At 40.9% G+C, this 23,597-nt stretch overlaps 1 protein-coding gene across 2 annotated transcripts in view; it reads left to right on the top strand.

Annotated features, from left to right (window-relative positions):
* Nucleotides 1-22,417, top strand: part of nrp1a (neuropilin 1a) — a 48,075-nt gene extending 25,658 nt beyond the window's left edge. Inside the window, exons 7-18 of one of the 2 annotated variants that reach the window (XM_086020848.1) lie at nucleotides 547-713; nucleotides 8,035-8,190; nucleotides 10,160-10,304; nucleotides 13,351-13,682; nucleotides 14,386-14,530; nucleotides 16,552-16,641; nucleotides 17,254-17,304; nucleotides 18,528-18,671; nucleotides 18,837-19,114; nucleotides 19,239-19,335; nucleotides 19,443-19,496; nucleotides 19,711-22,417. In XM_086020848.1, the coding sequence (XP_085876974.1) occupies nucleotides 547-713; nucleotides 8,035-8,190; nucleotides 10,160-10,304; nucleotides 13,351-13,682; nucleotides 14,386-14,530; nucleotides 16,552-16,641; nucleotides 17,254-17,304; nucleotides 18,528-18,671; nucleotides 18,837-19,114; nucleotides 19,239-19,335; nucleotides 19,443-19,496; nucleotides 19,711-19,997 (1,946 nt within the window). In that variant the 3' untranslated portion in view covers nucleotides 19,998-22,417. Of the gene's footprint in view, nucleotides 1-546; nucleotides 714-8,034; nucleotides 8,191-10,159; nucleotides 10,305-13,350; nucleotides 13,683-14,385; nucleotides 14,531-16,551; nucleotides 16,663-17,253; nucleotides 17,305-18,527; nucleotides 18,672-18,836; nucleotides 19,115-19,238; nucleotides 19,336-19,442; nucleotides 19,497-19,710 lie in introns of both variants that reach the window. The other variant, XM_086020847.1, reaches the window with a different exon arrangement.
* The last annotated feature ends 1,180 nt before the right edge of the window (nucleotides 22,418-23,597 follow it).

Genomic DNA, 23,597 nt, shown 5'->3' with positions numbered 1-23,597 from the left:
CGGAGCCTGGCATGTCTGGAAACGGCTGCCCCGTGTCAACAGAAAACAACATAAACCATCTCTTAACCTGGGTGGTGAGTCATTTTGATTGTGATTTACAACCGCAAGATACAGATAGTAAATTCACCTAAACTCTCCCAAGAGATTAACACAAAGACAATAATGAAATGTTAAAAAAAATCCCACAAATGAGGGAAGCAGATCCACTCGGGAGAGAAAAAAATGGCATGTAAGTCATTTTAAAGCATAAAAAAGACTTAAACTTAGCCTGCACTGAATATTTTATGGAGACATTTTTACTTCTTAATGCAGAACACTTCCAACCTGCATCCATTAAAACCAGGGGAGAATGAAAACAGGAAGGATTTACTGAAGCGTCCTTGATGTGGAGTTCTTTTCTGGACATCAGCACTGAGTGCCTGTTATGTGCCATCCTCCCCAGAGAACCGGGAGACACTGAAAACATGCTAGATCTATTGTGTGGCAGTACACAGATATCACCCAGTCTCTCCCCTTTTCATCAATTTGTCAACCTTCCTTTCTCAGACTTTGATTGCAGTGACCCCTTGGGAATGGAATCGGGTGAGATAACATCCGACCAAATCGTGGCCTCATCCCAGTACAACCCCAGCTGGTCTCCGGAGCGTTCCAGACTCAACTACTATGAGAATGCGTGGACCCCTGCACAGGACTCAAACAAGGAGTGGATACAGGTAACCAGATGAGTCAGTAACAAGTACAAATTTCACCCATCCATCCATTTACAAATCTTAATCTTATTATTTTGATGGCCTTGCCAAACACAGCAGTGATGACCTTCTCATCTCATGGAATGTAGTTGTTCCGTATCACTTTGATAACACCAGACAGCATTGGCAAAAACAAAGCTTAGAATTCTGCTGGACCAGACTTCAGTCCAAATGAATACTTTTTAGCTTTCACAGACTCTTATAAAAAGCATAATATGTATTCATAAGGGCACAACTACTGGTCACTTTTTGTCTTTTGTACTTACTGTACACAATAAAAAAATACATGACCATACCTGTAAACCCTGTCCACACTGAGCGGATCATTTTGGTGTGGGAAACTGTGTACCTAGCCACATCTTCTCATGGCTCCCTGGCCCTACTTTCAATTCCTTGATAACAGCAGCCTGTTAAATGATGTTCGGATTAGGAAAGAGCAGCCCTCTTATCCACACATTTTGGCAGTCTTCCTACCCACTCAGCGTATTATATAAACAAATAGCCTCCCTTTATTTTATTTTATAGATTTTTGTCTGTCATGTGCACAACAATCATTATTCATATAAGAGCTATATGTAAAGACAAAGATTATCATCGAGCCCTGCATGGAAATAAATTGCATACCCCAAGTCACAGCGCAAGGACCTTCAGTGACTGAGTCACAGCACTACCTAGATGCAAATGGGGCGTGTTTGATTTATTATCTGAAGTCCCTTCAGGCCTTGTAAATTCCCAGACTGTTTTTCTTTTTCTTCCATTTCTTTCACCTCTCTCTACTTCATTGCTGGAAAGTTTGGCCCCAGCGTACTCCTGAGGGGATGAATAATAGAGCCAACCGCAAGACAAATATTTACTTGCGGAGAGTCATAAGCAAGCTTTTTCCTTTATTATTGCAGTGAAAATATTATCTTGGGATCCCCTGGTGCTCCTTCAGACTAATTTAATCAGTGAGAGAATGTGTATGTGTGTCGGTTGCTGTTTGTTCTCCCATACATGCGTCCTTTTTTTGTGCCTTCGGATTTGTGGATGACTGAGCAGGTCTGGAAGAGCCCCATGCTCTCTTGTGGAAAAACACAGCATGAGTCTGAGTGGACCAGGAAGCAAATATATTTCCCGTTACTGCCACAACAATTGTTACGTTTTTCCCACACATTATATTTCTCAAAAGACACATGTTGATCTTTGTCCCATCTGTGTAGTCATCAGTCCCCTTGTAGGGTAGATTTTTGGAAACGCTCAATAACTAATCAGCCAATCAGATGTCAGGAAGCAATTTAAGCATTTATAGTAGACAAAGTCAAGAAAATAACTAAGCAACACTGCCCAGAGCACTTCACCCACTGGGATTTTCACACAAAACCATATTAAGGGTCTACGGAAAAAGTGAAAAAGAGAGAATATCCAGGTTGATTCAAAATACCAATAATGCCACAAACATTGAGTTTATGTTTGTCGGGTGTTTTTTTTTAGGTTACTTAGTCCCAATTTAAATACCATAACCTAAATGATCATTGCTGTTTACCAACCAAGCTCATAAGACAATTCTGAAGGAGGAAATCGGACCCTATACTGTATAAACAAGGTGCCTACAGTATTTGACTCTGGTCACTAAGGATGACAGCAGTTTCTAGAACACTCCATCCCAACGTGGCTCTTTTCCAGCGGAAAGACCCCCCCCCCCTCAATGATTTGTTGTCACTCGAGACTCCCCTTATTATACAGTATTGATCATATTGAAAATTTGATTTGGCAGTAAAATGTGGATTTTCAAATGGATGCTCTCTAATGGTCTTGCTTGGTTCCCCGATACTAATCAGATCAAAACCCTTCTAATGTCAAAGCGAACGAAAAGGGCCAAGTCTGTGGTTGCCATGTAATTTATGCCGTCTGAGGAGTGTGTAGCACTTGTGATGAGCACTTTGAGCACGAGCCCAATTATCACAAGTGGTATTAAAAGAGTGGAATTCGTCATTCTGCTTTCATTAAGTCGGTCTCTGGCCGTGCAACAAGCTCATGTCCCCTCGCTGCACGTACAAATCATCTCAGTGCACCGTGAGATGCATCACATCCATTCATTATTTATTTCATTATCATTCTCCAGCTGCAATTTGTGGCCAACGGTTTTATAATTCATGACAGGTGACCTTTTGGTTCCTGGACATTTTCCTATGTGCTATGCTTTTGTCTACCTTTGCTTGTTGTCATCAGTGTTAATGTTGCCGCATTCTGCTATAAGGAACGTTTGGTAATTAGATTGTTGTTGTGCAGTTTGGGTACTGAGTGCTGACTTAGTAATATTAATCAGCTGTTTGGTGTACACAGAGAGGCAGATGTCCTTTGAGTGGGTTTGTGACTTGGGGTCGTAAAGATGGAGGTGATAATCCTTTCAAACAAGCTTTTCAGGTTGTTTGTTTTCTCATTTGTTTGCGCTCACTCTCTCCCTCCTTCACTAGTCAACCCACTTCTTACTCCTCATAAAAATTCAAGTCTGCAGAGGAGCATGAAGGTGGGAGATTTGTGCATATTATCCTCCTGTATGAGCCACTGTGTTCTTTGAAGCCTAAGAGGATGAACAGCAGGAGCCTCTGCAGCAGGTTGAAATGAAAATGAATTAGCCTGCACCCCAGACTTCCCGTCTTAGGCCCTGATCATCGGCTTTATGAAGTCAGGGTAGCACCAGAAGGAAAACTTGATTAACACTTAGCATTGTCAAGAAAACACCTGCATTTGCACATTGCGGATGAGAGCACGGCGGCCCGAAAACTAAGGGTTCCTTTGGGACCGTAATGGGGGGAATTACCAAGGAGCTGGAAGCATATTAGAGAGAAAGGATCTGATGGCCACAAAGAGTCACTGGAGTGTCTGAACGATTCAATGAAAGCAGGACCAGGTCGCTGTCAGGCAGCTGCCATTGATTGCATGCACACACAACATGAATAATTAACACCGTCTTGGAGAGAGCCCAACTGTCAATACTTAAAAGCCTTTTTATTGAACAACTCACAATGGCAACATTTTATACACTAGCAAATGTGCCAGACAGTAAGTTAGGTTTTTATGCTTTATGAGTCACATCTATAATTTATTCTCAATAGTTCCTTCTATTGACTACAATGTTTATTCTAGCATGCTTTAGCTGTTATTCTTATTGCTATTTGTATATTTATCACCGTTCACACATTGTATGAAAGATAATAACACTAACTTGCTTCTTGCTCATGGATTAATGGTAAGGTTGTTTACAAGATATGTACACGTCCATTGTATGTGACAAAAATGTAATTGTGTTGTCCAAGATTCTCAAAATTATTTGGCAAAGACTACCATGTCTTTTCTCAAGGATTTGTTTTTAAATTTACAAAATTGAAAAAGGCACAGCAAGAAAATGATAGGGAATTAATAGTATATATCAATGTGCCACTTTTCTATTCATTTCAGTGTTTCTTTTCTATTGGAAATAGGTTACTGGTTTATTAAGCAGCTGGGGCTGACTGTTTCTTAAGTGTAGCTCCATAAAGTAAACTGCTTTGAAAAACGGAGTCCATTTAGCAAAGACAACATTTCCACTGCCTGAGCAGCCTAAGAGACACCGATTGCACACTTTCCTATAAACAAAAGTACACTATTACAAAGAGCATGTTTCTGTTTTGTCATTCAGACAAGAGTGGAACCTTGCAAGTAAAACCGTCAGTTATCTGGATTTCCCCTTTATCCACATATGCTTCCAGTTAGGTGGGGCTACTATTTTGCCCCGTCCATTGAAAGGAAAATGATATAATAATATAAAATGAACAGGGAACAAACAGCAGTTTCTCCGTTGATAAAGTGCAGACATAAAACTGGGCTGGCAGTGAGATCACCAACCTCGTCATCACTGTACCGTACAAATGGAAACAATGGCGGCTGCTTCCCTGCTTCCCACTCTCAATTGGAAAAACCAGTGAATGGGTACAAAATCACACTTGAGTGGAGATGCTGAAAACGTGGACTCAAAATTAGACCAATAAGACATTGCATGATATAATAAAAAGAACACATTTGTCTAGTTGAAATTCAGCTCGTAATAAGTGTCATGATCTGATCATGGTCAGTTGCATATTCTGGGACAGACTCATCAAGCAGCTGCCCGGCATGACATATACCTCCAGGTTGCCTTCCTTTCCTGTCCAATGACCATGTCATTGTTTCATAATCATGACTCAGGGCTGTAGTCATGCATGCAGATGTGTCATGGATGGTAATAACAATGGAGACCTAACAATGATTAAAAATGACGGGGGCCTGAAAAAAATATAGATGTCCAAAAGCTTGAACTCACCAACCATACCATTAGGTTAACCTGTACAATCAAATCAGATCTGGGTCATAGAATATTCTACATCTATGTATTGTTGTTACAGTTTGCAGCGGTGTGGACTGCATCATACAGATATATTTACAGTATAATATGTCCCGTAGTTAGCCACACGTAAAATATTCCGACATTGAAATGAGATCATCAGTGCAATGAATGGAAGATATACATAATTTAATGGCCCCAAAAAGGTGCCATGTCTAAAAATAAACCATCATAACGTCAGGTGAACATTGTAACAAATGGGAGGTTGTGAGGTTGGCTCATGGGTCCTGCAGTCCTTGAATAATAATTTTATTCTAGAAGATTTAATTACACTGTCAGGTAATGGAGCTACAGGATACCCTTAAACAAGGAACACTAACTGTCTTGTCGAAGAACTTGACACGGAAACTGTTCAAAGCTTGTTAAAAGAATGACTATGTAGCAAAACATGGATTATTTGCATGTTAGTTCTCTAAAGAAAATTCATGTTTTTCTTATTATCACAAACATGATTATTATTATGTAGGTAAAGCCTACATAATGGTTTACATCCAATGGAAGGTCAAACCTTTGATGAATGTATTTGATCCTTCAAGGGCTATCAAATATTTCCAGAAGTTATGTTCTGTCTACCAGCTGGTCTTTGCTGACTTTGAAGCACGGCTCTCTTTCTGATTTCTCATGTTGTTGTTTTTCAGTGGAGAACTAAATCTCACTTATTCACCCAGCATTCCCATCACGAACATGTTCCCTAACATCGAAGAGGAGGGGTTTTAAAAAAGTATTTGACAACTTTTTTTTGCCAGAGCTCAGACTGCTGGTTTCTTGGCAGCTCAATTATAAGCCAATCAAGCATAGAGAGGTATATTGTCAGATAATTTTGTTGACTTTTTTTTAGAACACCCATTTTACCAGCTTTTCATACTGCATTCACGCAACAGTGACTATTCTTAGTGTGAAATACGTATCATGTAGCTTGAGTAAGAGCTAGACTTTTCACTCCCACAGCTGCCAGGACTGCTGAAGTATAATTTCATAATTATTGCTTCAAACACATCCCAAAAAACATAATTCAAATATGTGATGTGGATTTAAATAGTTTTGATCTACTTGCACGTCATTACAAGCCTAAGCAAGCAAGCAACACATTTTTCTTCCTCCCTTTCTGGTTGCAATAGTTCACACTGACGTAACAATTTGCCTTAAATCTTAATTACAAAGGAGTATTGAGGCCACACAGAAAGTAAGAACATAAATCAAATTCTTAAAGCCAGGGCGATTTCCTTTTAATGAATCAGTGTGCACTCTCCACACATGTATTTATTTGTCTTGTGGCTGTGATTGTCGAAATCTTTCACACTGTTCGATTTGCAAAGTTCCAAAAAGTCCCAGTAAGGATTAGTGTCACTTTTCACTGCTCCTCCTCACTGAGTCACTCATGAGCGTGAGTCAGCCTTTTAAGTCTAGAAGCTGTGCGCTGCAAGTCATTTCTGAATGTTCATTATTTGTTTATATATAAAGATCCGTTTGTACTGTCCATAGGCTGGCGTAACTGCTGACAGAACTTTCACTCATTGTTATGTTGGTCAGTTTGTTGTTACTGTGGCCTGTGGGCCGTGGAATGCAAGCACGCTGGCAGGCAGTCGTCTTCTCCTGACCTATGTAACCTTGGTCTGTTAGTGCAACCACTACCTTGTTGTTCTTCCTCTAACAAGCAGCCATTAATAAATCATGCTTTGCCCATTATCCAGACCCCCTACTCTCTGCCAGTCTATATGAAAGTGATCCACTGCACCACCTTTCACATCTTCCGAGCAATAGCTCTTTAACATTATATATATATATATATATATATATATATATATATATATATATATGTATATATAGACTCTCTGATCACAAACTGGAACCCGGTTGCCCCATGCCCAAACGTACTGCTTCGCTGTTTTAGTCGCATCTGAATGCAATTACTGCTCATTAATGTCTGCTTAGCCTATCAAGTAGAGTTGGAGCTTTTTAAGCAAGGTTCCTTATACAGCATATATTTAAAAACCTTTCAGTTTGCACACCACTGCCACTCAGATGTGGGTTTAGGGGTTGTGCCCTGACGTTTGTCTCCATTTCATTCGTGGGGTAGTGGATTAGTTCTTGCTGATTACTTAATGATTGAAGCACAGTTGTAGAGTTCTGCCATAAGCTTAGAGTATCGCCCATTGTAAGCAATGTAGGCATCAGCAAGATATTAAAAAAAAAAAAAAAAGCCACGGAGGTTCTTGCCACATAAACAGACGCCAACTGACTTCCATAAGGGTTTGTGTGGTCTTCCTTTCCTGAAAGTCATGGTCATGGTTGTGATCAAGCCTGATGGTTGGCAGGCATACACTGTGATTCTTTTTGGGGTCTGAGGCAAGCCAATTACTAACTTTGCTTAGCATCAGCTCTACAAATGTAAACATGTGACAAATATATAAAAAACAGACATCCACCCACACACTCTCTCGGTCTCTGGCAGGTCCCACCTTGCAAATTAGAAACTAGCCCATTGGTGGGTTAAAGTTCATGATTACTTCAAAAAGGCCCTAAAAGATATTGATTTGATATTCAAACTCATCTTTGATCTGATTGCGCAACTGTTCCTGTAAAGCTTACATTTTTATCCAATAAGCTTGTGTCACACACATCAGGAAATGAAGTTGTCATCCTGAGTGTTTTTCATTTATTCACAGATATTGTCATTACATGTTATTAAATTCCAGGGAGCAACCACGGCTAGAGTTGATTCTTATTGGGGTTTTCTTTCTAGATGTTAAAAAATTTACATTCAACATACAAAAAGAACTGTGAATCTGTGTTTCGAACATCTTGCCATTCTTGCAATGATTGTGACAATAGATTATTATTCTATTAAATAATTTGCTTTGTTTGTTCTGATCCTGCACTTCTCAGGTGGACCTTGGCTTCTTACGGTTTGTCTCAGCCATCGGTACACAGGGTGCAGTTTCCCAGGAGACCCGAAGGACTTATTTTGTCAAGTCCTACAAAGTAGACGTCAGTTCAAATGGAGAAGACTGGATCACGCTTAAGGAGGGCTCCAAACAAAAGGTAACAGGAGTTTTCCTCAAATATATTCGGTAGTCTACTCATTTTTAATATGAGCATTGTTATATTATGTAGCGATAATGTTCTATGCCTTCTAGCATTTTCCAATTAGCTACAGTACATCCTCCAGATGTCGACGGTACAATAATAGCATCGCAGAATGAAAGTAGTTTATTTTTGTGACTTCTTTGCAATGGGCAATTCAGAGATACCAGCAACATTTGGAATATCCTAACTGAAGACCAGCTGATTTGAGTTATGGTTGGCTGCATGTTGCCTTCGAACGCCACAAAATGGGAAATACCCTGTCATATGCTCTAACATACAATTATGCACTCTGCTCAGTGTGGTCATGTAGCCACTGCGTGTGTAAGCGGTCGACTTTTACTGAGCATGCTCGTAGTAACTGTAACCACAGGGGAGATATTCCAAAGAATGTTGCCTCTGTTTGAGTTCGTCTCTTGTCAACTTGGAAAAGGTACTGCAATGACAAAAGACTTTTCAAACAATACTTCAATGGGATGGTTGTTGACGATGTCATGTTTGAGCAGCTGGTAGAGGCGGAACCAGGAGAGTAAAAATGACCGCGAGAGGAAGGGAGGAATGGTATGCTTGACCGGAGCCTGGTATCCATTGATTACTGATCAGCCGGTCAAACGGAGCAGGTTTTCTCCATCTGGAAACAACCACCAAAGTGGGTGTCCACAGGATCAGTGAGGCATGTTTGACGTGTAAATATTTTTGAAAGACTGTGGAAGCGACACTTTCTCAACAGAAATGGGGCATCCAAACCATCATGTTTGTGCACACAGACCACTGGGTTTGCTTCCTTTTTGTCCTCTCTTAAGTACACTGACCCTTGTGTGCAAAGTGCTGGTTGCAAGGTGCCACAGTATGACTCAACCATGTTTTTTTCTCCATATCCTAAAGTGCTTCTATACAGAATGGGAACCATTTGCTGCCTGCTGAGGTTGCAGTTTTGTGCTGTAGAAAAAAACAACTTTATACTTAGCAAGCTGAGGGGAAGACTGATGACATTTAGGAGAGTTCGTGACTGTAACTGAGTCCCTTTTGTGGCATGTTTGACAGTGTTAGGGAGGAGACTGCTTGTCCTACTGACTCGGCCCTTGCATCATGTTTTAACTCATGTAAAATTAGCTGAGCTTCAAATAGATTTTTCTATCTGTCCACCCTGCTATTCTCTGCTACAGTCCTCTATACACTATCAGCCCTGAGTTCAAGAGGTTAGGGGATTGTATGGTCACCGGTAATATTCAATTACCCAGAATGAACATTTCGGAGTTGTCTGACTAGGTGGTCAGCCTCCATAAATGCTGCTAGTAAACTCACTGAATACCCCACGGCAAAACTGTGTCATCATCTGTGACATTCTTGACCTTTAAACAAGACACTGCAGTAAAACATCCACAGATCTGGATGAAGAGGACAGAAAAGGGGCATCTTTGGTCAATTATGTCTAGTCAGTGTTGCGAATACTTCCTCGGGTTTCACAGGCCATAGACCACATGTGGTGCGCAGGAGACCGGCAAACTATTTATGAGCCGCCTACGTTCAGGTCTTTTACACAAGCAAACATAACAGTGGTACCACGGTCACTTGGTGTCATGTGGATTTTCACTTAAAACATGCATCCTAATGTCACAGTCATTAGATTAATTTAAATATGTATACTGTTATGTGACAATAATTGAAATACATCAGTAAAATAAAAATCACTTCATTGTACAGTATTTTTCTCAAACTATTGGTAATTATTGATGTCCTTTTTGTGGCTCATTTATAGTAAGGTATTTGGAAGATGATGACATTAGCTCAATTTGGTTCCATGCCTGAAAAGAGCTTCACTCGCCGTTTATTTTTTAATATTACAATGCACTGTAAAACATACCAAGAGGTTAGGTCATCTCATCAAGTGCAATCAGTGATTTTCTTCACTCTTTCTGACTCTCAGGTTTTCCAAGGTAACACCAACCCAACAGACATTGCCAAGACGATGATGCCCAAACCCACTCTGACGCGCTTCATCCGCATCCGTCCTGTTACCTGGGAAACAGGCATTGCACTGCGCTTTGAAGTGTATGGATGTAAAATATCAGGTTAGTACAGTGCCGATCCATCTGCGAGCGACACGCATGCAACCATGCAAAGACTCCTCTGCTGTGTTTGTCATTAAACCTTCAACTCAAAGTACTTCTTAGAATGGAAAACTCAGAATACCTTTGTTGTGGTTGTCTTATCACCCTTTTTATGATAGATACAGGATGTTCCCTTTCTGTATTTGAAATTATTATAAAGATTATAAAAAATATAATAATGATACATCAGTAAAATAGTAGGCCTTTTTGTAGGCCATAAATTGTCTTGAGTTTCCTTCTAAGTACACATATAGTATACAACATATCCACATCCTTTTCTCTCTGTCAAATGTCTTTCAATCTGTAATTTGCTGTGCTCGTGTAGAATCATAATAGCGCCATTAATTCGAGGTCCAGCATTCTTGCTTATCTGCGATATGGAAAGAGACAATAGGTTGGCAAGAGACGGTCCTTCATAACAGGGAAGCAGTGCTTGTTCGTAGATTAGCTATTCATGTTATCTTGTGTTTAGATGTACTCCATGAAATATAAATGGCGCTAACAGCTGGCAGACAGAGGGGTGGGCTTTATGTGGTCCAATCCCTCCTGCTGATCTGTTCTCAGCTTCCTCTTTAGCTACAGTCTGTTTTCTTTTGCAATGCTTTGATTTTGGCAAAAACCCTCTTGTGTTGTTGGCCTTTTTTGTTGCTGTTATTTTAATGTTCCTGGCAGTGTATGAATCTGTGTAGCTGGCTTTCATATGTGCTCAGCCATATCTGCTGGTTACTTTGTGAGTATGTGCAGTTTTCTTGTACTATCACCACGTTACTTGGGGCAAAATAAAAGCCTTTTTTTCCTCAGTTTTTAGTTACAGGTATCTTGGCTAAGGGAAGGTTTAGGCTTCACTGAATATTGATCTGAAGAACATGAGTGGCTGTTTGCATGATTGCAGACTGCATTTTGGGTATATCAGTGTTGCAGCTGCGTTGTGTGTTTTTCGGGAACGTAACCAAACCACGGCACAGAGCGAGTAAACACATCGCAAGACTGAAGTCACCACAGGGCCTCTGAGATGACGTCAGCACCCCCGGGCCCTCAGAAGACACTGCCAGCTCGACTGCATTAGTACAGCACATGTGGCGCGACAGGAGCTGCGGGGCTCTTGCGGGCTGCATAAAACTTTATGACTCACTCTCTTCTATTTGAGGTTAACAATTTCTGATAGCAGAACTAAAAATATAGGGTATCGTGGCAAGCTTATGAGTGCATCCTTCGTTTTCGAGACAAGTACCAAAGATACACTTGAAACACAAGTGTCAAACATCAGAAGTGGTTATGCCTTATCATAAAGTCTCGGCTAGTCATTAATATCAAGACTCTCCACCCAGCTGTTAGTAAATATAACAGAGTTTATAAATATAGCTTATGTGATGAACCACTGAGGCTCCACCCAAACCCAAAATACAGCCCGGGAAGCTGTGGATCTCCATCTCGGAAAGCTGTTGGTTCCTCTGGTTGTGCCTGTTGCCCATAGTATGTGACCAGAGAGACTAGAGCTGAAGTCCATAAAAACAACTCCAGAAGTCCTAAAAAGTGCACCGATAGACTCTTGAGCACACACCTACAGTACATCCTCCTGCATCCAAGATCATCCATAGCTGGAGGTTATCTGCAGTGATTGCCGAGTTCCCCGGGAGACCTTCTTGAGCTCCCATTTGGATATTTCTACCAACAGATTACAGAGCTAGAGATTCTCTCACGGGTCCGCATAGGAGTTGCTTTTAGATGACCAGAGAGAGTCTGAATGAAGCCTTGTTCTGGAAATCTTGGCTGGCTTTTCCCAGATGAAGCTATGCTGCTTAGTTGTGCTGCAACACAGTGCACACTTTGTCTCCTGCAGACACAGAAGATATATAATAATGTATGGATGTATTCCTGTGTGGGAGTCAGAAGTGTTACAACTGGCCCCTGCCTCGGCATCTGGGGATATGCTGGAGGTCATGCGCGTATGGGCCGGAGGAGTTTTCTATTACCCTGTACAACAGGCTACTAAGTGAGGTCCTCTGTGTCCTTCTTTGTGTCATGTAAATGAAAACGATGTTATGGCATATGTTACACGAGGGAACGGCATCTTTTGCACTGGCTTTACCATACAAATAAAATAAATATATGTGAATAATATTTACGGACATGAAAGGACTACTGTACACCACAGCATAACACAGGAATACCCACGAGTTCATTATGAGTAGGGATAGGGTTATATTATTGTGTTTTAAAAATACACACAAAACATAATGCATCCAGTCGAGTAATTATGGTTTTGTCATACACGATTCATTATCACTCAATCGTCTGCCACCATCACCTTGGCACTGGTAATTATTGAATTAGCATTAGCTATAAACTCTATGTGCATCACAGCAGGTGCAAACTTGTAAACGTTAGACTGCATTGTCCCTGGAGGAATAAATAAATACCGTGTAACAATATATGAATTTACTTATAAAAAATACATTTGATAGTTACTTTTTTTAAAAACATTCCAAACTAAAAGATAAAGGAAAATGTTAAAGCAATTGTTTGCATTTGAAAAGAAACAAAAGATCCACAGATATATATTCAGTACAGTATAAATATATACACCAGAAAGGATGAATGGATAAAAGACAGTCCAGCAGATGTCTGCAGCTGTGAAACAGAAGGTAGATGAGTGCAGCCGCATTTGAAACACAAAGACAAAGTGTTTTTTGTGTGAGATTACACGAGAATCTTTTGAGGAAGGCGGGAGATGAGAAATGAAAAGAAAGAGTGCCCCCAGAATGCAAGAAGTGGAGCCACCGATTGAGTGGAGGCTTTTAATTGGCTGCCTGGAAACAAGCGCCTCGGGGTGAAAAAATTAGTATGCAGAGAATAGGAGGAGAGATCATAACATCACAACACACCAACAGCAACATCACAAAGACGAAAGTATCTTCAAAATGACTGACTATTAACCCTGCACAAACGTCAACCACACAGAGCAAGCCTTGACATATGTGCCTATTTTCTTTTTTTTTTTTTTAAGAGTACCCATGCTCTGGCATGCTTGGCATGGTATCGGGCTTGATCACCGACAACCAAATCACGGCATCCTCTCACACCGACCGGAGCTGGGTACCAGACAACGCGCGTCTGCTGACGAGCCGCACAGGTTGGACCTTGCTCCCTCAGCCCCAGCCGTTCACCAGGGAATGGCTACAAGTGGACCTGGGGGAGGAGAAAGTGGTGAAGGGATTGATCATCCAGGGAGGGAAGCATCGTGAGAACAAGGTCTTCATGAAAAAGTTCCGCCTTGGCCACAGCAATAACGGGTCTGACTGGAGAATGGTTCTGGACACCAATGGAAACAAGCCAAAGGTACCGTGTTAAGATGAGTTGTAAATAGGGACAGATTTGATAAGTTTGGGAAAAATAGTTCAAATGTCGGGATAATCCGGTTGCAGTTGTACAAATGCTACCTTGACGGACAGATGATCCATTCTAAGTGCACATCAAGCTCATTAGTCCAAATTAAAATGCACAGAAGTTCCCAGCTTTGTAAGTGTTTCCAGAGTCAATGTGAGCAAGTTTCTGTCATGACTCGAATCAATTGAAGATCAGCACCAAGAGCTATTCCCACCGCTCTTTCCTTTTAGTATTCTGCTCAACACACACAGTTCAACTCTTTCGGCGGAAGCAAGAAACTTCACCTGAGGAGAGGTTGAAGGGAGTGGGGGAGGAAGGGGGAGGCACAGAGGGAGGAAAGAATATCCATCATGCTGTAGAAACAGAAGATTTATTTTCCACCATCTCTGCATACAGTACATGCAAAAAAAAAAAAAAGTTTCACGATAACAATGCAGACCATTGTTGCAATATACACACACTGGAAACTTTTTTTTCACTACACTTGCGAGGAGGTTTTGTATCCCCTCGATGCCATAATTCGATGCGTCTCTCTTCTTCCAAGAGTTTTTTGCATGTGCAAAGCTGTGAAAATCCATGAATTAATCATCAGAGACGTGATTTTGCCGCTACCCTGTGTTTATTTCTTGAATCGTTTTTCATTTTCCTCCGCCAGATTTTTGAGGGGAATAGCAACTACGACACTCCCGAGTTGAGGACAGTGGAACCCCTACTGACCCGCTTCATCCGAATCTACCCAGACAGGGCTACCGCTACTGGGATGGGCCTGCGACTTGAGCTCCTGGGTTGTGATATTGAAGGTAAGCAACCCATCGAATTACAGTTCATCACAATTCTGCATTTTCAGCTTGCTTGCATCAAGTGCAAAGAGTGCAAGTATTACCTTTATCCAAGCGAGAGAGAAAAAAATATTTTCAGTCACGATGATGACTCGTCTACAAGCAGTAATGACACCGATAGCGGTAAAGTGCCACTGACAGTGAAACCTTTTCCCATTCACACTAATGACATTTCCAGCTGTGCTGAGGTTTCACAGTAATGATGCCTTCACTCATCATGACCTTATCTTTCCCACCTACACTCCATAAGCGCACTTGTGACCTGCGTATTATTTGGCGTATTTCCCGTAAACATTTTCATTTCTCTGTTCAAATCCACACAGGTGAGCCATCTATCGTCACAACTAATATCGCGACGATAAGTGACTTCATGTCTTTGCCACATTTATTTAAAGGTGTTCATGAAGGCTCCTTATGATGATCCCACAGCTGTGCAGCTTCTGCTGTGTATTCCCACAAGGGACACTTGTCTTGTCTCCCGGTTTCATCAAAGCCGCCCCCAGTGCTCATCACTTCTTGGGGAGGGATCAAATAGATGCCCACCTGGCCCAGCTGGATTATAGCAGCCTGGCATCCATCAAACTCTTTCAAGATCCTGTGTGTTCTTTGTTCTTTTCGAGCGCCGCACGCATTTTCTTTGTGTTATCTTGAAAATTACCTTTATTTTGTTCTGCCACTCTCCGAGCTGATAGCACCGAAACAGCTTATAAGAATGTGCAGCAGCCTAGGCCTAAGTGGATTTACATATTGAATTTCAGGGCAGCCCATTCCGTTGTAAGCCTCATTGACTCCCAACAGCAGCTTTAGTCAGATGATAATGCTTGTTTTCAGTGTTAATGCCAAACACACACAAACATGGGCATGCTCACGTGCACACGCACCCACACTCAATAGTGTTGGCCAAACATTGTACCAGTACACACTATAACACAAATACACAGGTGTAGTTCTGTGTGTGTGTGTGTGTGCGCACAACCCTTAAGCAGAAGGGCTAAATCCTCATTTCAGTGAGAGGCTCCCCTGATGCAGCACTGACCCCATTTCTGACCTTCTCCACCCTGAATCTGACAGGGGCTGATCTGCCTCATATTTCATCTAGCTGAAGAAGAGGACGCACGCACGCACACACACACGACACCACACCATAAATGCAGGGAGTTTACTTCAATTTATCTATGTCTTTCTTTATCTATACTTCCCATCTTCTCTCGTATTCCTCTTTCCTCCCTCTGTAATAGTGAGACCCATTCATTACATTGTGTGTGTCCGCAATGTTGTCAGTGCGCGCACACACACACTGGACGTCTGTGTAGCAGAGACGGTAGCGTGGATCTGGTGTCCGAGCCACATCCAAGTGTCACAATAGCATAATGACAGGCTGCTGTGGCCGTTAGAGGCCCTGCCAATAGTCATCCGAAGCCCTGCTTAATGTCTTTGAGCTCCGAATATGCCTCTGATTTCACTCTACTTATAAAAGACACCTCTACAAAGGTAGATAATATACACGGAAGGATTGCTAAAAATGGCATCGTTGATTGCTCAGGCCAAGTGCTGTAATTCAGAATCTAGAGGGATAATGCCAATGGATTTGTATTTCTATTGCAGATGGTCAGTATTTTCACTGAAAATTTCAAACATAGCAACACTAAAGTGGTATGGTTGAATTGAGCTTGTTTGTAACCGTTTGTAATGATTAGCCCTGATTTGGCTTGCATTTCTTTTTTTTTTATTTCATTCATTCATTTTTTAATTAATTTATTCATTTATTATTTATATTTTCTTTGGACACCCTTCCACTGGGTACTAAAAGGATGTAGTGCTTCCATTCTACTGTTCATCCCCAGCACCATATATATATATATATATATATATATATATATATATATATATATATATATATATATATATATATATACACACACACACATATACATATCCAGTAAGTGAATTCAATGTTGTCGTTTTTATTTTGTTTGCCGCAGCTCCCACAGTCCCTCCTTCGACGACTCTTCCGACCACTTCCCCGTCAGACGAGTGCGACGACGACCAAGCAAACTGCCACAGTGGGACAGGTGATGACTACGATATCACAGGTGCTAACTTCGCCCACATGAGACTGCAACTTAACACCCCCCACTTTTCTCTCCCTCCACCCTTCTTCAACGGCGTTATGCTCATACCTCATTAATTTCAAATCCCTTTTCCTGCTCTCAACCGCACACATGCACGCTACCCTTGCACCCTTGTTTGGCTTGTTCCAAGTCTAACAGCACCCACTTTGTAATTCCCACCTCAATAATTCTTTGTTCCTTTCCAATGCAAACCAAAAGCAGATAATCGTTCCACCTACACCACGCTACCATCTGCTTCAAATCTTTCCAATCCTTTTACCGCTCACCTTGCTGGTCCTCTCCTCAAGTCCTTGAACCACTCATGCCTATTGGCCTCATTTCCTGCTAACCCAGTAATTCTCCGAGCCTTCACTGCTGCCTGCTCTCCCCATCAACCCGCAGTCTACAACGAAGAGCATGACACTGTCTCAGCCATGTGTTGAGGGGGTTGTTACATAAGTAACTGTCGACTTTGTTGCATCCAGCATGGATACAAATAGTGCATGGGAACGGATTAAAATTTGACTGACGGCTACATTTGGACAACGGTCCTAATGGGTTGTGTTGTTGCAGGTGGTACAACAAAGCCAGAGACCACAACGGCTGCAGCGTATATCATCCCAGGTTAGCTTCTATGCTATTATGAATTCCATGATTTAGCACTGATTATATTTTACATTGATTGTGCTGCGCCACCAGGGGTAAATTATATTTACCTAGTCATGCTTTGTTTTGCATTCATTTCTATTCTGTTTTATCGCCCCTCATAAAGTCCTCCCTCCGCTGATGTATGTGTGTTATTAAAGTTGATGATAAGCACCTCAGAGGCCCATGCTGAGGCAGGATGTGTGATGCAAAGATGATTAGCACGGATGCTCTGCTGCTGCCTCAGCATAATCACTAATCACCAGGCTGGCACAGACCACGCACACCCACAAACGGAACACAATGCATTTGTGGTCAACTGAGGATGCAAACTCATACCAATGCACGTTGCCTATAGAAGGTTGATGAGGTAGTAGCCAGCTGACAGGCTGTGCCCCGGTTTGACCTTGACTAATGGGCCGTTCAGTAGGCATCATCTGGCTCTGAGTTCTGTCGGCTAGTGGTGCTTAATATATACAGTTAGAACATTAAATATATTACCTATGTGGTGTATTCATGTGAATGCGATTTGCAAATCATTGTATTCTCTTTTTATTTACATTTCACACAATGGCGCAACCTCATTGCGATTGGGGTTCGTATCTCCAAAATCTCCAGGCATCTGTCTTAATCCAATTTGAACAAAACACCAAAGCAACACCCACTTATTTTCTGGCCACTATGGAACCTTTTTCAATGTGTGGCATGTGGTCATGAAGAATGCCATTGTTGGAAAGAGGCCCCTGCACTGTTACCATAGTTGTCTACAATCCTCAAGTCTCATTAAAATCCACAAGTCTCTGTGGGTAGCGTCTTTCAAATAGACAGCATGCCAGCAACTCATTTGTCCCCTTGTCCCTCATCTTTATCCACATTCTGAGGGACCCGTTCCACTATATATTCGTCTTTTTAAAGCCAGTTACTTTTTTTAGGAGACAATAATACATATGTATGTTATTGTGCCAGTGTCTTAGATTTCTCTTTTTCCCTTCTAATTCCTGGACCTGAAATAATGGTTATTCCTTAATTTTGGGCTGCTAAGTGGTTCTAAGAACACTTTCCAGTCATTTGCTGCCCTCTACTGTTTACTGCTAAATGTAATAAGTGTCTGAAGCTGAAATCTCTAATGAATTCTATTATTGGCATTTTCTTGGTGAATGTGAACTGTGATCCAATCCATTTTTTTCTCAATACTTGTGCAGATTTTCTTTGGTTTGCCTGCGACTTCGGCTGGGCCAATGACCCGTCCTTCTGTAGGTGGACTTCTGAAGACACTGGCTCTCGGTGGCAAATCCAGTCTAGCGGAACACCCACTCTCAACACTGGACCCAACATGGACCATACAGGTGGGTACTCTTGAAATGGATATACTGACCATTTGCGCCCATTCGAGCACTTTATATTGCGGTCAATGAATATAAAATATATTACCATTAGACACTGTCCCAATGTGGCATAACAAAAATTATTTACAATGTCGAGATGCTGCAACACATTCGTTTATTCGACAGGTGGCTCAGGAAATTTCATCTACACCTTGGCGACGGGTTTACAAGAGACAGAGGTGGCTCGGCTGGTCAGCCCAGAGGTCATCTCCCCAGATTCTGACCTGTGTGTGTCATTCTGGTACCACATGTTCGGGTCACACATTGGTACACTACATATCAAACAGCGCAAACAGACTGTTGACGGACCCGCTGACATCTTGCTCTGGACCGTCAGCGGTCACCAGGGTAACCGCTGGAGGGAAGGCCGTGTCCTCTTGCCACGCACTAACTGGCCCTATCAGGTAAATTCAACTCCTTTGCATTTTAAACAAACACAGCCTGTTACCAACCTCTGTGGGAGCTTCACTGTTTGTGCTTTTCCCATTACAACTGTCATGTAAAAATGAAATGGGTTGTGTGTTCTAGGTGGTGATTGAAGGCTTGGTAGAGCGAAAGAGCTGGGGTGATATTGCCGTGGATGACATTAAGGTCCTCGGTGGCCTCATTGCAACAGACTGTAAAGGTGAGGTTCAAAATACAGAATAAATCTCAACTTTGACAACACGTTGTGGAGTGTACGATATGTCCTTTTTGGCCAACGTTTTTGAAGTAAATTATCTACTTGGACAGATCCCGATGTACCCACTGAGCCAATGCTCCCAGAGGATCACTTTAATGAAATCAGTAAGTTATTTCTTATCTGTTGTTTTTGCACATAGAGCTGATTTGAAACCTCCGGACAACTATAATGTACACAATAAGTGCATGTTTTTGTATTTTGTGCAGGGATTATTTGAAATTTCAGAACTAAAAAAAAATGTCCTCCAATTCTGGAATCACTTACTATTTAGCGTCACAGTGTCAGATATTTAAGATACTGTATCTCTTCTTTTTCCAGTTGAGGAGATCACGGAATATCCAGACTTCGTGGAGACCAACCAGATCAGTGGAGCCGGCAACATGTTAAAGACACTTGACCCAATCCTCATCACTATCATCGCTATGTCCGCCCTCGGCGTTTTCCTGGGCGCCATTTGCGGCGTTGTCCTTTACTGCGCCTGCTCACATGGAGGCATGTCAGAAAGGAACTTATCGGCCCTGGAAAATTATAACTTTGAACTGGTGGATGGTGTCAAGTTAAAGAAGGACAAACTCAATGTACAGAGCTCATACTCAGAGGCGTGAGGCCCAAACCAGGACATTCATGTGACTATGTAACGTGCACAGCTTGGAGAGTGTGCGCGGGACTCGCTGTAGCTACATCTTCTCGTATATCCATACGAGAAGGCGGACTCGAAGGAGCGCCCATTACCCTCAGCTTTCTGATGAGGTACAGATTCAGGAACCGACGGGAGGTTTGAACTAATCTACGCTTTTCTCAGGAGCTGCAGTAAAAAGAACCTACCAGTAGAGGACACTGTGTACAAAAATAAATACAGGAAAGATGTACAGATACGTAGATGAAATTTTAATTTTCTATTTTGATTTTCCATTCATTTTTACAATCGGATGCTGGTGTTGAGACCAATTTATTAATAATGTTAAGAGTATTTATCATTTTCTGGAAATTAGATGATTTTTTTTTTTTTTTTAGTTCATGAAGGCGATAAATTTCAAGTGTTGAAATTAAAATCCTAAATGAACCATATCCGGCAAAACTGTAGATTTGCCCACGCTATGGCATACAGGGTGTGCTCATAATTCATGAATCTGATATATGTACCCATCCCCTTTTAACATCCCTCACTCCAAAATGAGTCGCATCCATGGGAAATTATGGTTCTGATAGTGCCTTTAGTACATATCGGATGGTCTCCTCTTTTGAACTGGGTGTTTTTTTTTTGTTTGTTTACTGTACTTGGCTTAATTTATGATAAAGGGCAGAAAACAGGGCACATGATTATATAAATACCTGCAAAATGGTATCTAATCTATCAAGCTATCACATCATTGTGCTTTATTTGTTTGTGTCTGAAAACCACACACTGTAAATATGTTTTAATATATTTTACTGTCTTTTTTAAAGAAAGTGATAAGAAAAAAAATGCCTTTTTTCATTGTGTGTCTGTGTGCAAATTGCGTATGTGTGTGTAAATACACTCTCCTGACTGTTTTGTGGATGGTGCAGTGTTAATGTTTCATTTGACATTTTTGTGACAATGTTCAAGCAATTACAACATGCATTCAGGCCAATTGTCATCAAAAGACCCACTTCATGAAAACCACCGATGGATGAATGAGTTAGAAAAACAAAAGACATCAAAACGCACACAAAAAACTGAAGCAATGAACTTTTTGACAGCCACTTAATTATAATATCATATGCTCTAATGTAGCTGTCATAACATGCTAATTTTGTTGGTAGAGGCACCAACATACCCCAAAAAAATGCAACAATCATTTTTGCTTTACCACTTCTAAATGTCACTGTGGATTGATTGCTCACTGAGGAAAAGCTATCTGGACAATGTGTGCACTTTGTTACTGATTCCCTTCTGATATAAATCTATTAAAAAAGGGGTGAATTGAAGAATGGTGCTATACAGTAATTACTCTAGCCACACACACAAATTTGTTAACAGCCACAACAATGTGATGTCAGAGCTGCTCTAAGTAGAATGGAAGGTTGGTGAAATGCAGGATTGAGTAGAGTCACCCAATTCAGTTTACCTGGCCTCCTTCCATGGCTTTACCAAAGGTTGGTGATCCCTTTTTTCCCCTCACTGGGGAGTCTTTGTCATTTTATAAGACCACAGATCACCAGTCTGCGACACTCACAAAGGAATGAACTGAAGAGAAAATCAAGATGAGGAATAAGCAACAAGAGGCCCAACATCAGATTGGTGTGAGCTCTCCAGAACCCCCACAGAGACTCTTGTTTATTTGGAAGTGGGAGGATGAACCTTGGGGGGAATTTACAGCATCAGGACAAATTATTCCTGAAAAGGACCCACAACTCAATAGTGGATTTTACACCAAAAAAAAAAAAAAAAAAAGACTTAATAGTGAGAAGTTGACAACTCAAAGGCATACATCTTTTGCTGTTGTGTGATTTGTGTGTTGTGCCGTGGTGACCACATTCTCAGCTTGTTCCTTTCAGATTGAACATGACACTTTGCTCTACCGCTACACATCATAACATCTGTGCTTTCAGCTAAAAAAAAAGAAAAAGAAAAAAAGAAAAAATGTGTAGCTCCAGCAACATCTGCTGCTCAAGTAGGGGGAAAAGAATACTGTAGCGTGGACTCAAAAGAAACAATGTTGCACTGATAAATATTATATTTGAAAAGCTTATGTGTTTATAGCGAATATTTGCAAAGAAAAACAAAAAAATTAAAAATAGAATAACAAAATAAACCGTGATTATCTTTCATGTTTTATATATATAATTTCAGGTTATGTGATATAATTCTGAAATGTAAAATACTGGGATGTTTTCATTATTGAAAAAATAATTATAGATTCCCCTTTCATTTGAATGGCACATTAACGCCACAATTTGTACTGCCATTACAATTTTGTGCTTTTTTTTTTAAAAATAAAACAAGAAAAAACGACTTTTATTTTCAGTACTGCTTCTGTAATTTGCTGTTGTAGAAAATAAAATAAACAGCAACGCCTTAAAAGAGAGTGTTTGTATTGTGATTCAAAATGCTGATTTATTATACACTCCGACTTGGTTATCATATAGAGCGCATTATTCAAAGCAGACAGACTTCAACAGAGGATTGACTTCTTGAAATAACTTTACCTGCACTGGACTGGTAAAGAGATCAAAATGATTGCATCGTGAAAAGGTTGGCTACTGACCACTAATAAGACACTGTTGTAAGCTTGAGTTAGTTGGTTTTCTTGGTAGCCTGTCATTAGTTGAAATCAGACTCCACCCCCCACCCGACCACCCTCCCTACACACGCATGGCCTCTTATGGTACAAGTACTGCATTCCCAATCACTAGAGGTAATGAATGTCTTTAAAAAGTAATTGCAGTACTATTGCTCTTCACCGGAGTTAGGGGCCAAGCCCCAACACTGGCAGCAAAAATTCAAAAGGCAAGGCAATGTATTATAATTGCCCATAGTTGACACAAGATGGTAGCAAAGCATTACTTTTGTCTAAATTAAGCTTCTCAACTCACTTGACAATACAATTGACAGAACTGTGATTGCTTTGGCATGAGCACAAAAAACTGAAAGTATGTGAGTTTTTCAGTAAATAGTGGTGGATAAGTTCCCCCCAAAATAATATATAAATATTACAATCTAAATATAAATAAATATATGAGCTAACATACAAAGGAGAAAATTTATGTCACTTGTCAGATGCTAGTCTACCTTCTGTTGCTTCTTTCCTTCTACTGTTGAGCATGTGAGTTCTGTTGTTTTCAGAGTATTCTGTCTCGTTTGACTGCAGCGACAAAAGCTAACCACAGGGAGGCGCTAGAGTTTAAAATATTCATCAGTCACTCAACAACACTGGATGCTCATTAATTCGTCTCAATGGCCTGTATTTATTTTTTGTAAACGCGTCGGATTAGGATGTGAGGGCTGATCTGATATTTAGTGAGATGAGGGTACACGCTCAATTGCAAAGACTTCCATTTTTTTATCCTACAGTTGCCCACAAGGGGATCACAGACACAGTACACATACAGTCATGGAAAAATATATATATCAGACCAACAGACCGCACTTGTTTTCTTGAATATTTTGTTGTTTTAAATGTCTGGTATAACCAAAGGTACACTTTTTTTCTCCAAATATGATGACTGACTCATTTTCCATA

This window comes from Filicampus tigris, chromosome 21, assembly GCF_054856515.1.
Source record: "Filicampus tigris isolate MCC_2025a chromosome 21, RoL_Ftig_1.0, whole genome shotgun sequence".
NCBI classification, from domain to species: Eukaryota; Metazoa; Chordata; class Actinopteri; order Syngnathiformes; family Syngnathidae; genus Filicampus; species Filicampus tigris.
The sequence above is the reverse complement of the archived record's forward strand: the minus strand, read 5'-3'. Positions and strand labels throughout refer to the sequence as shown.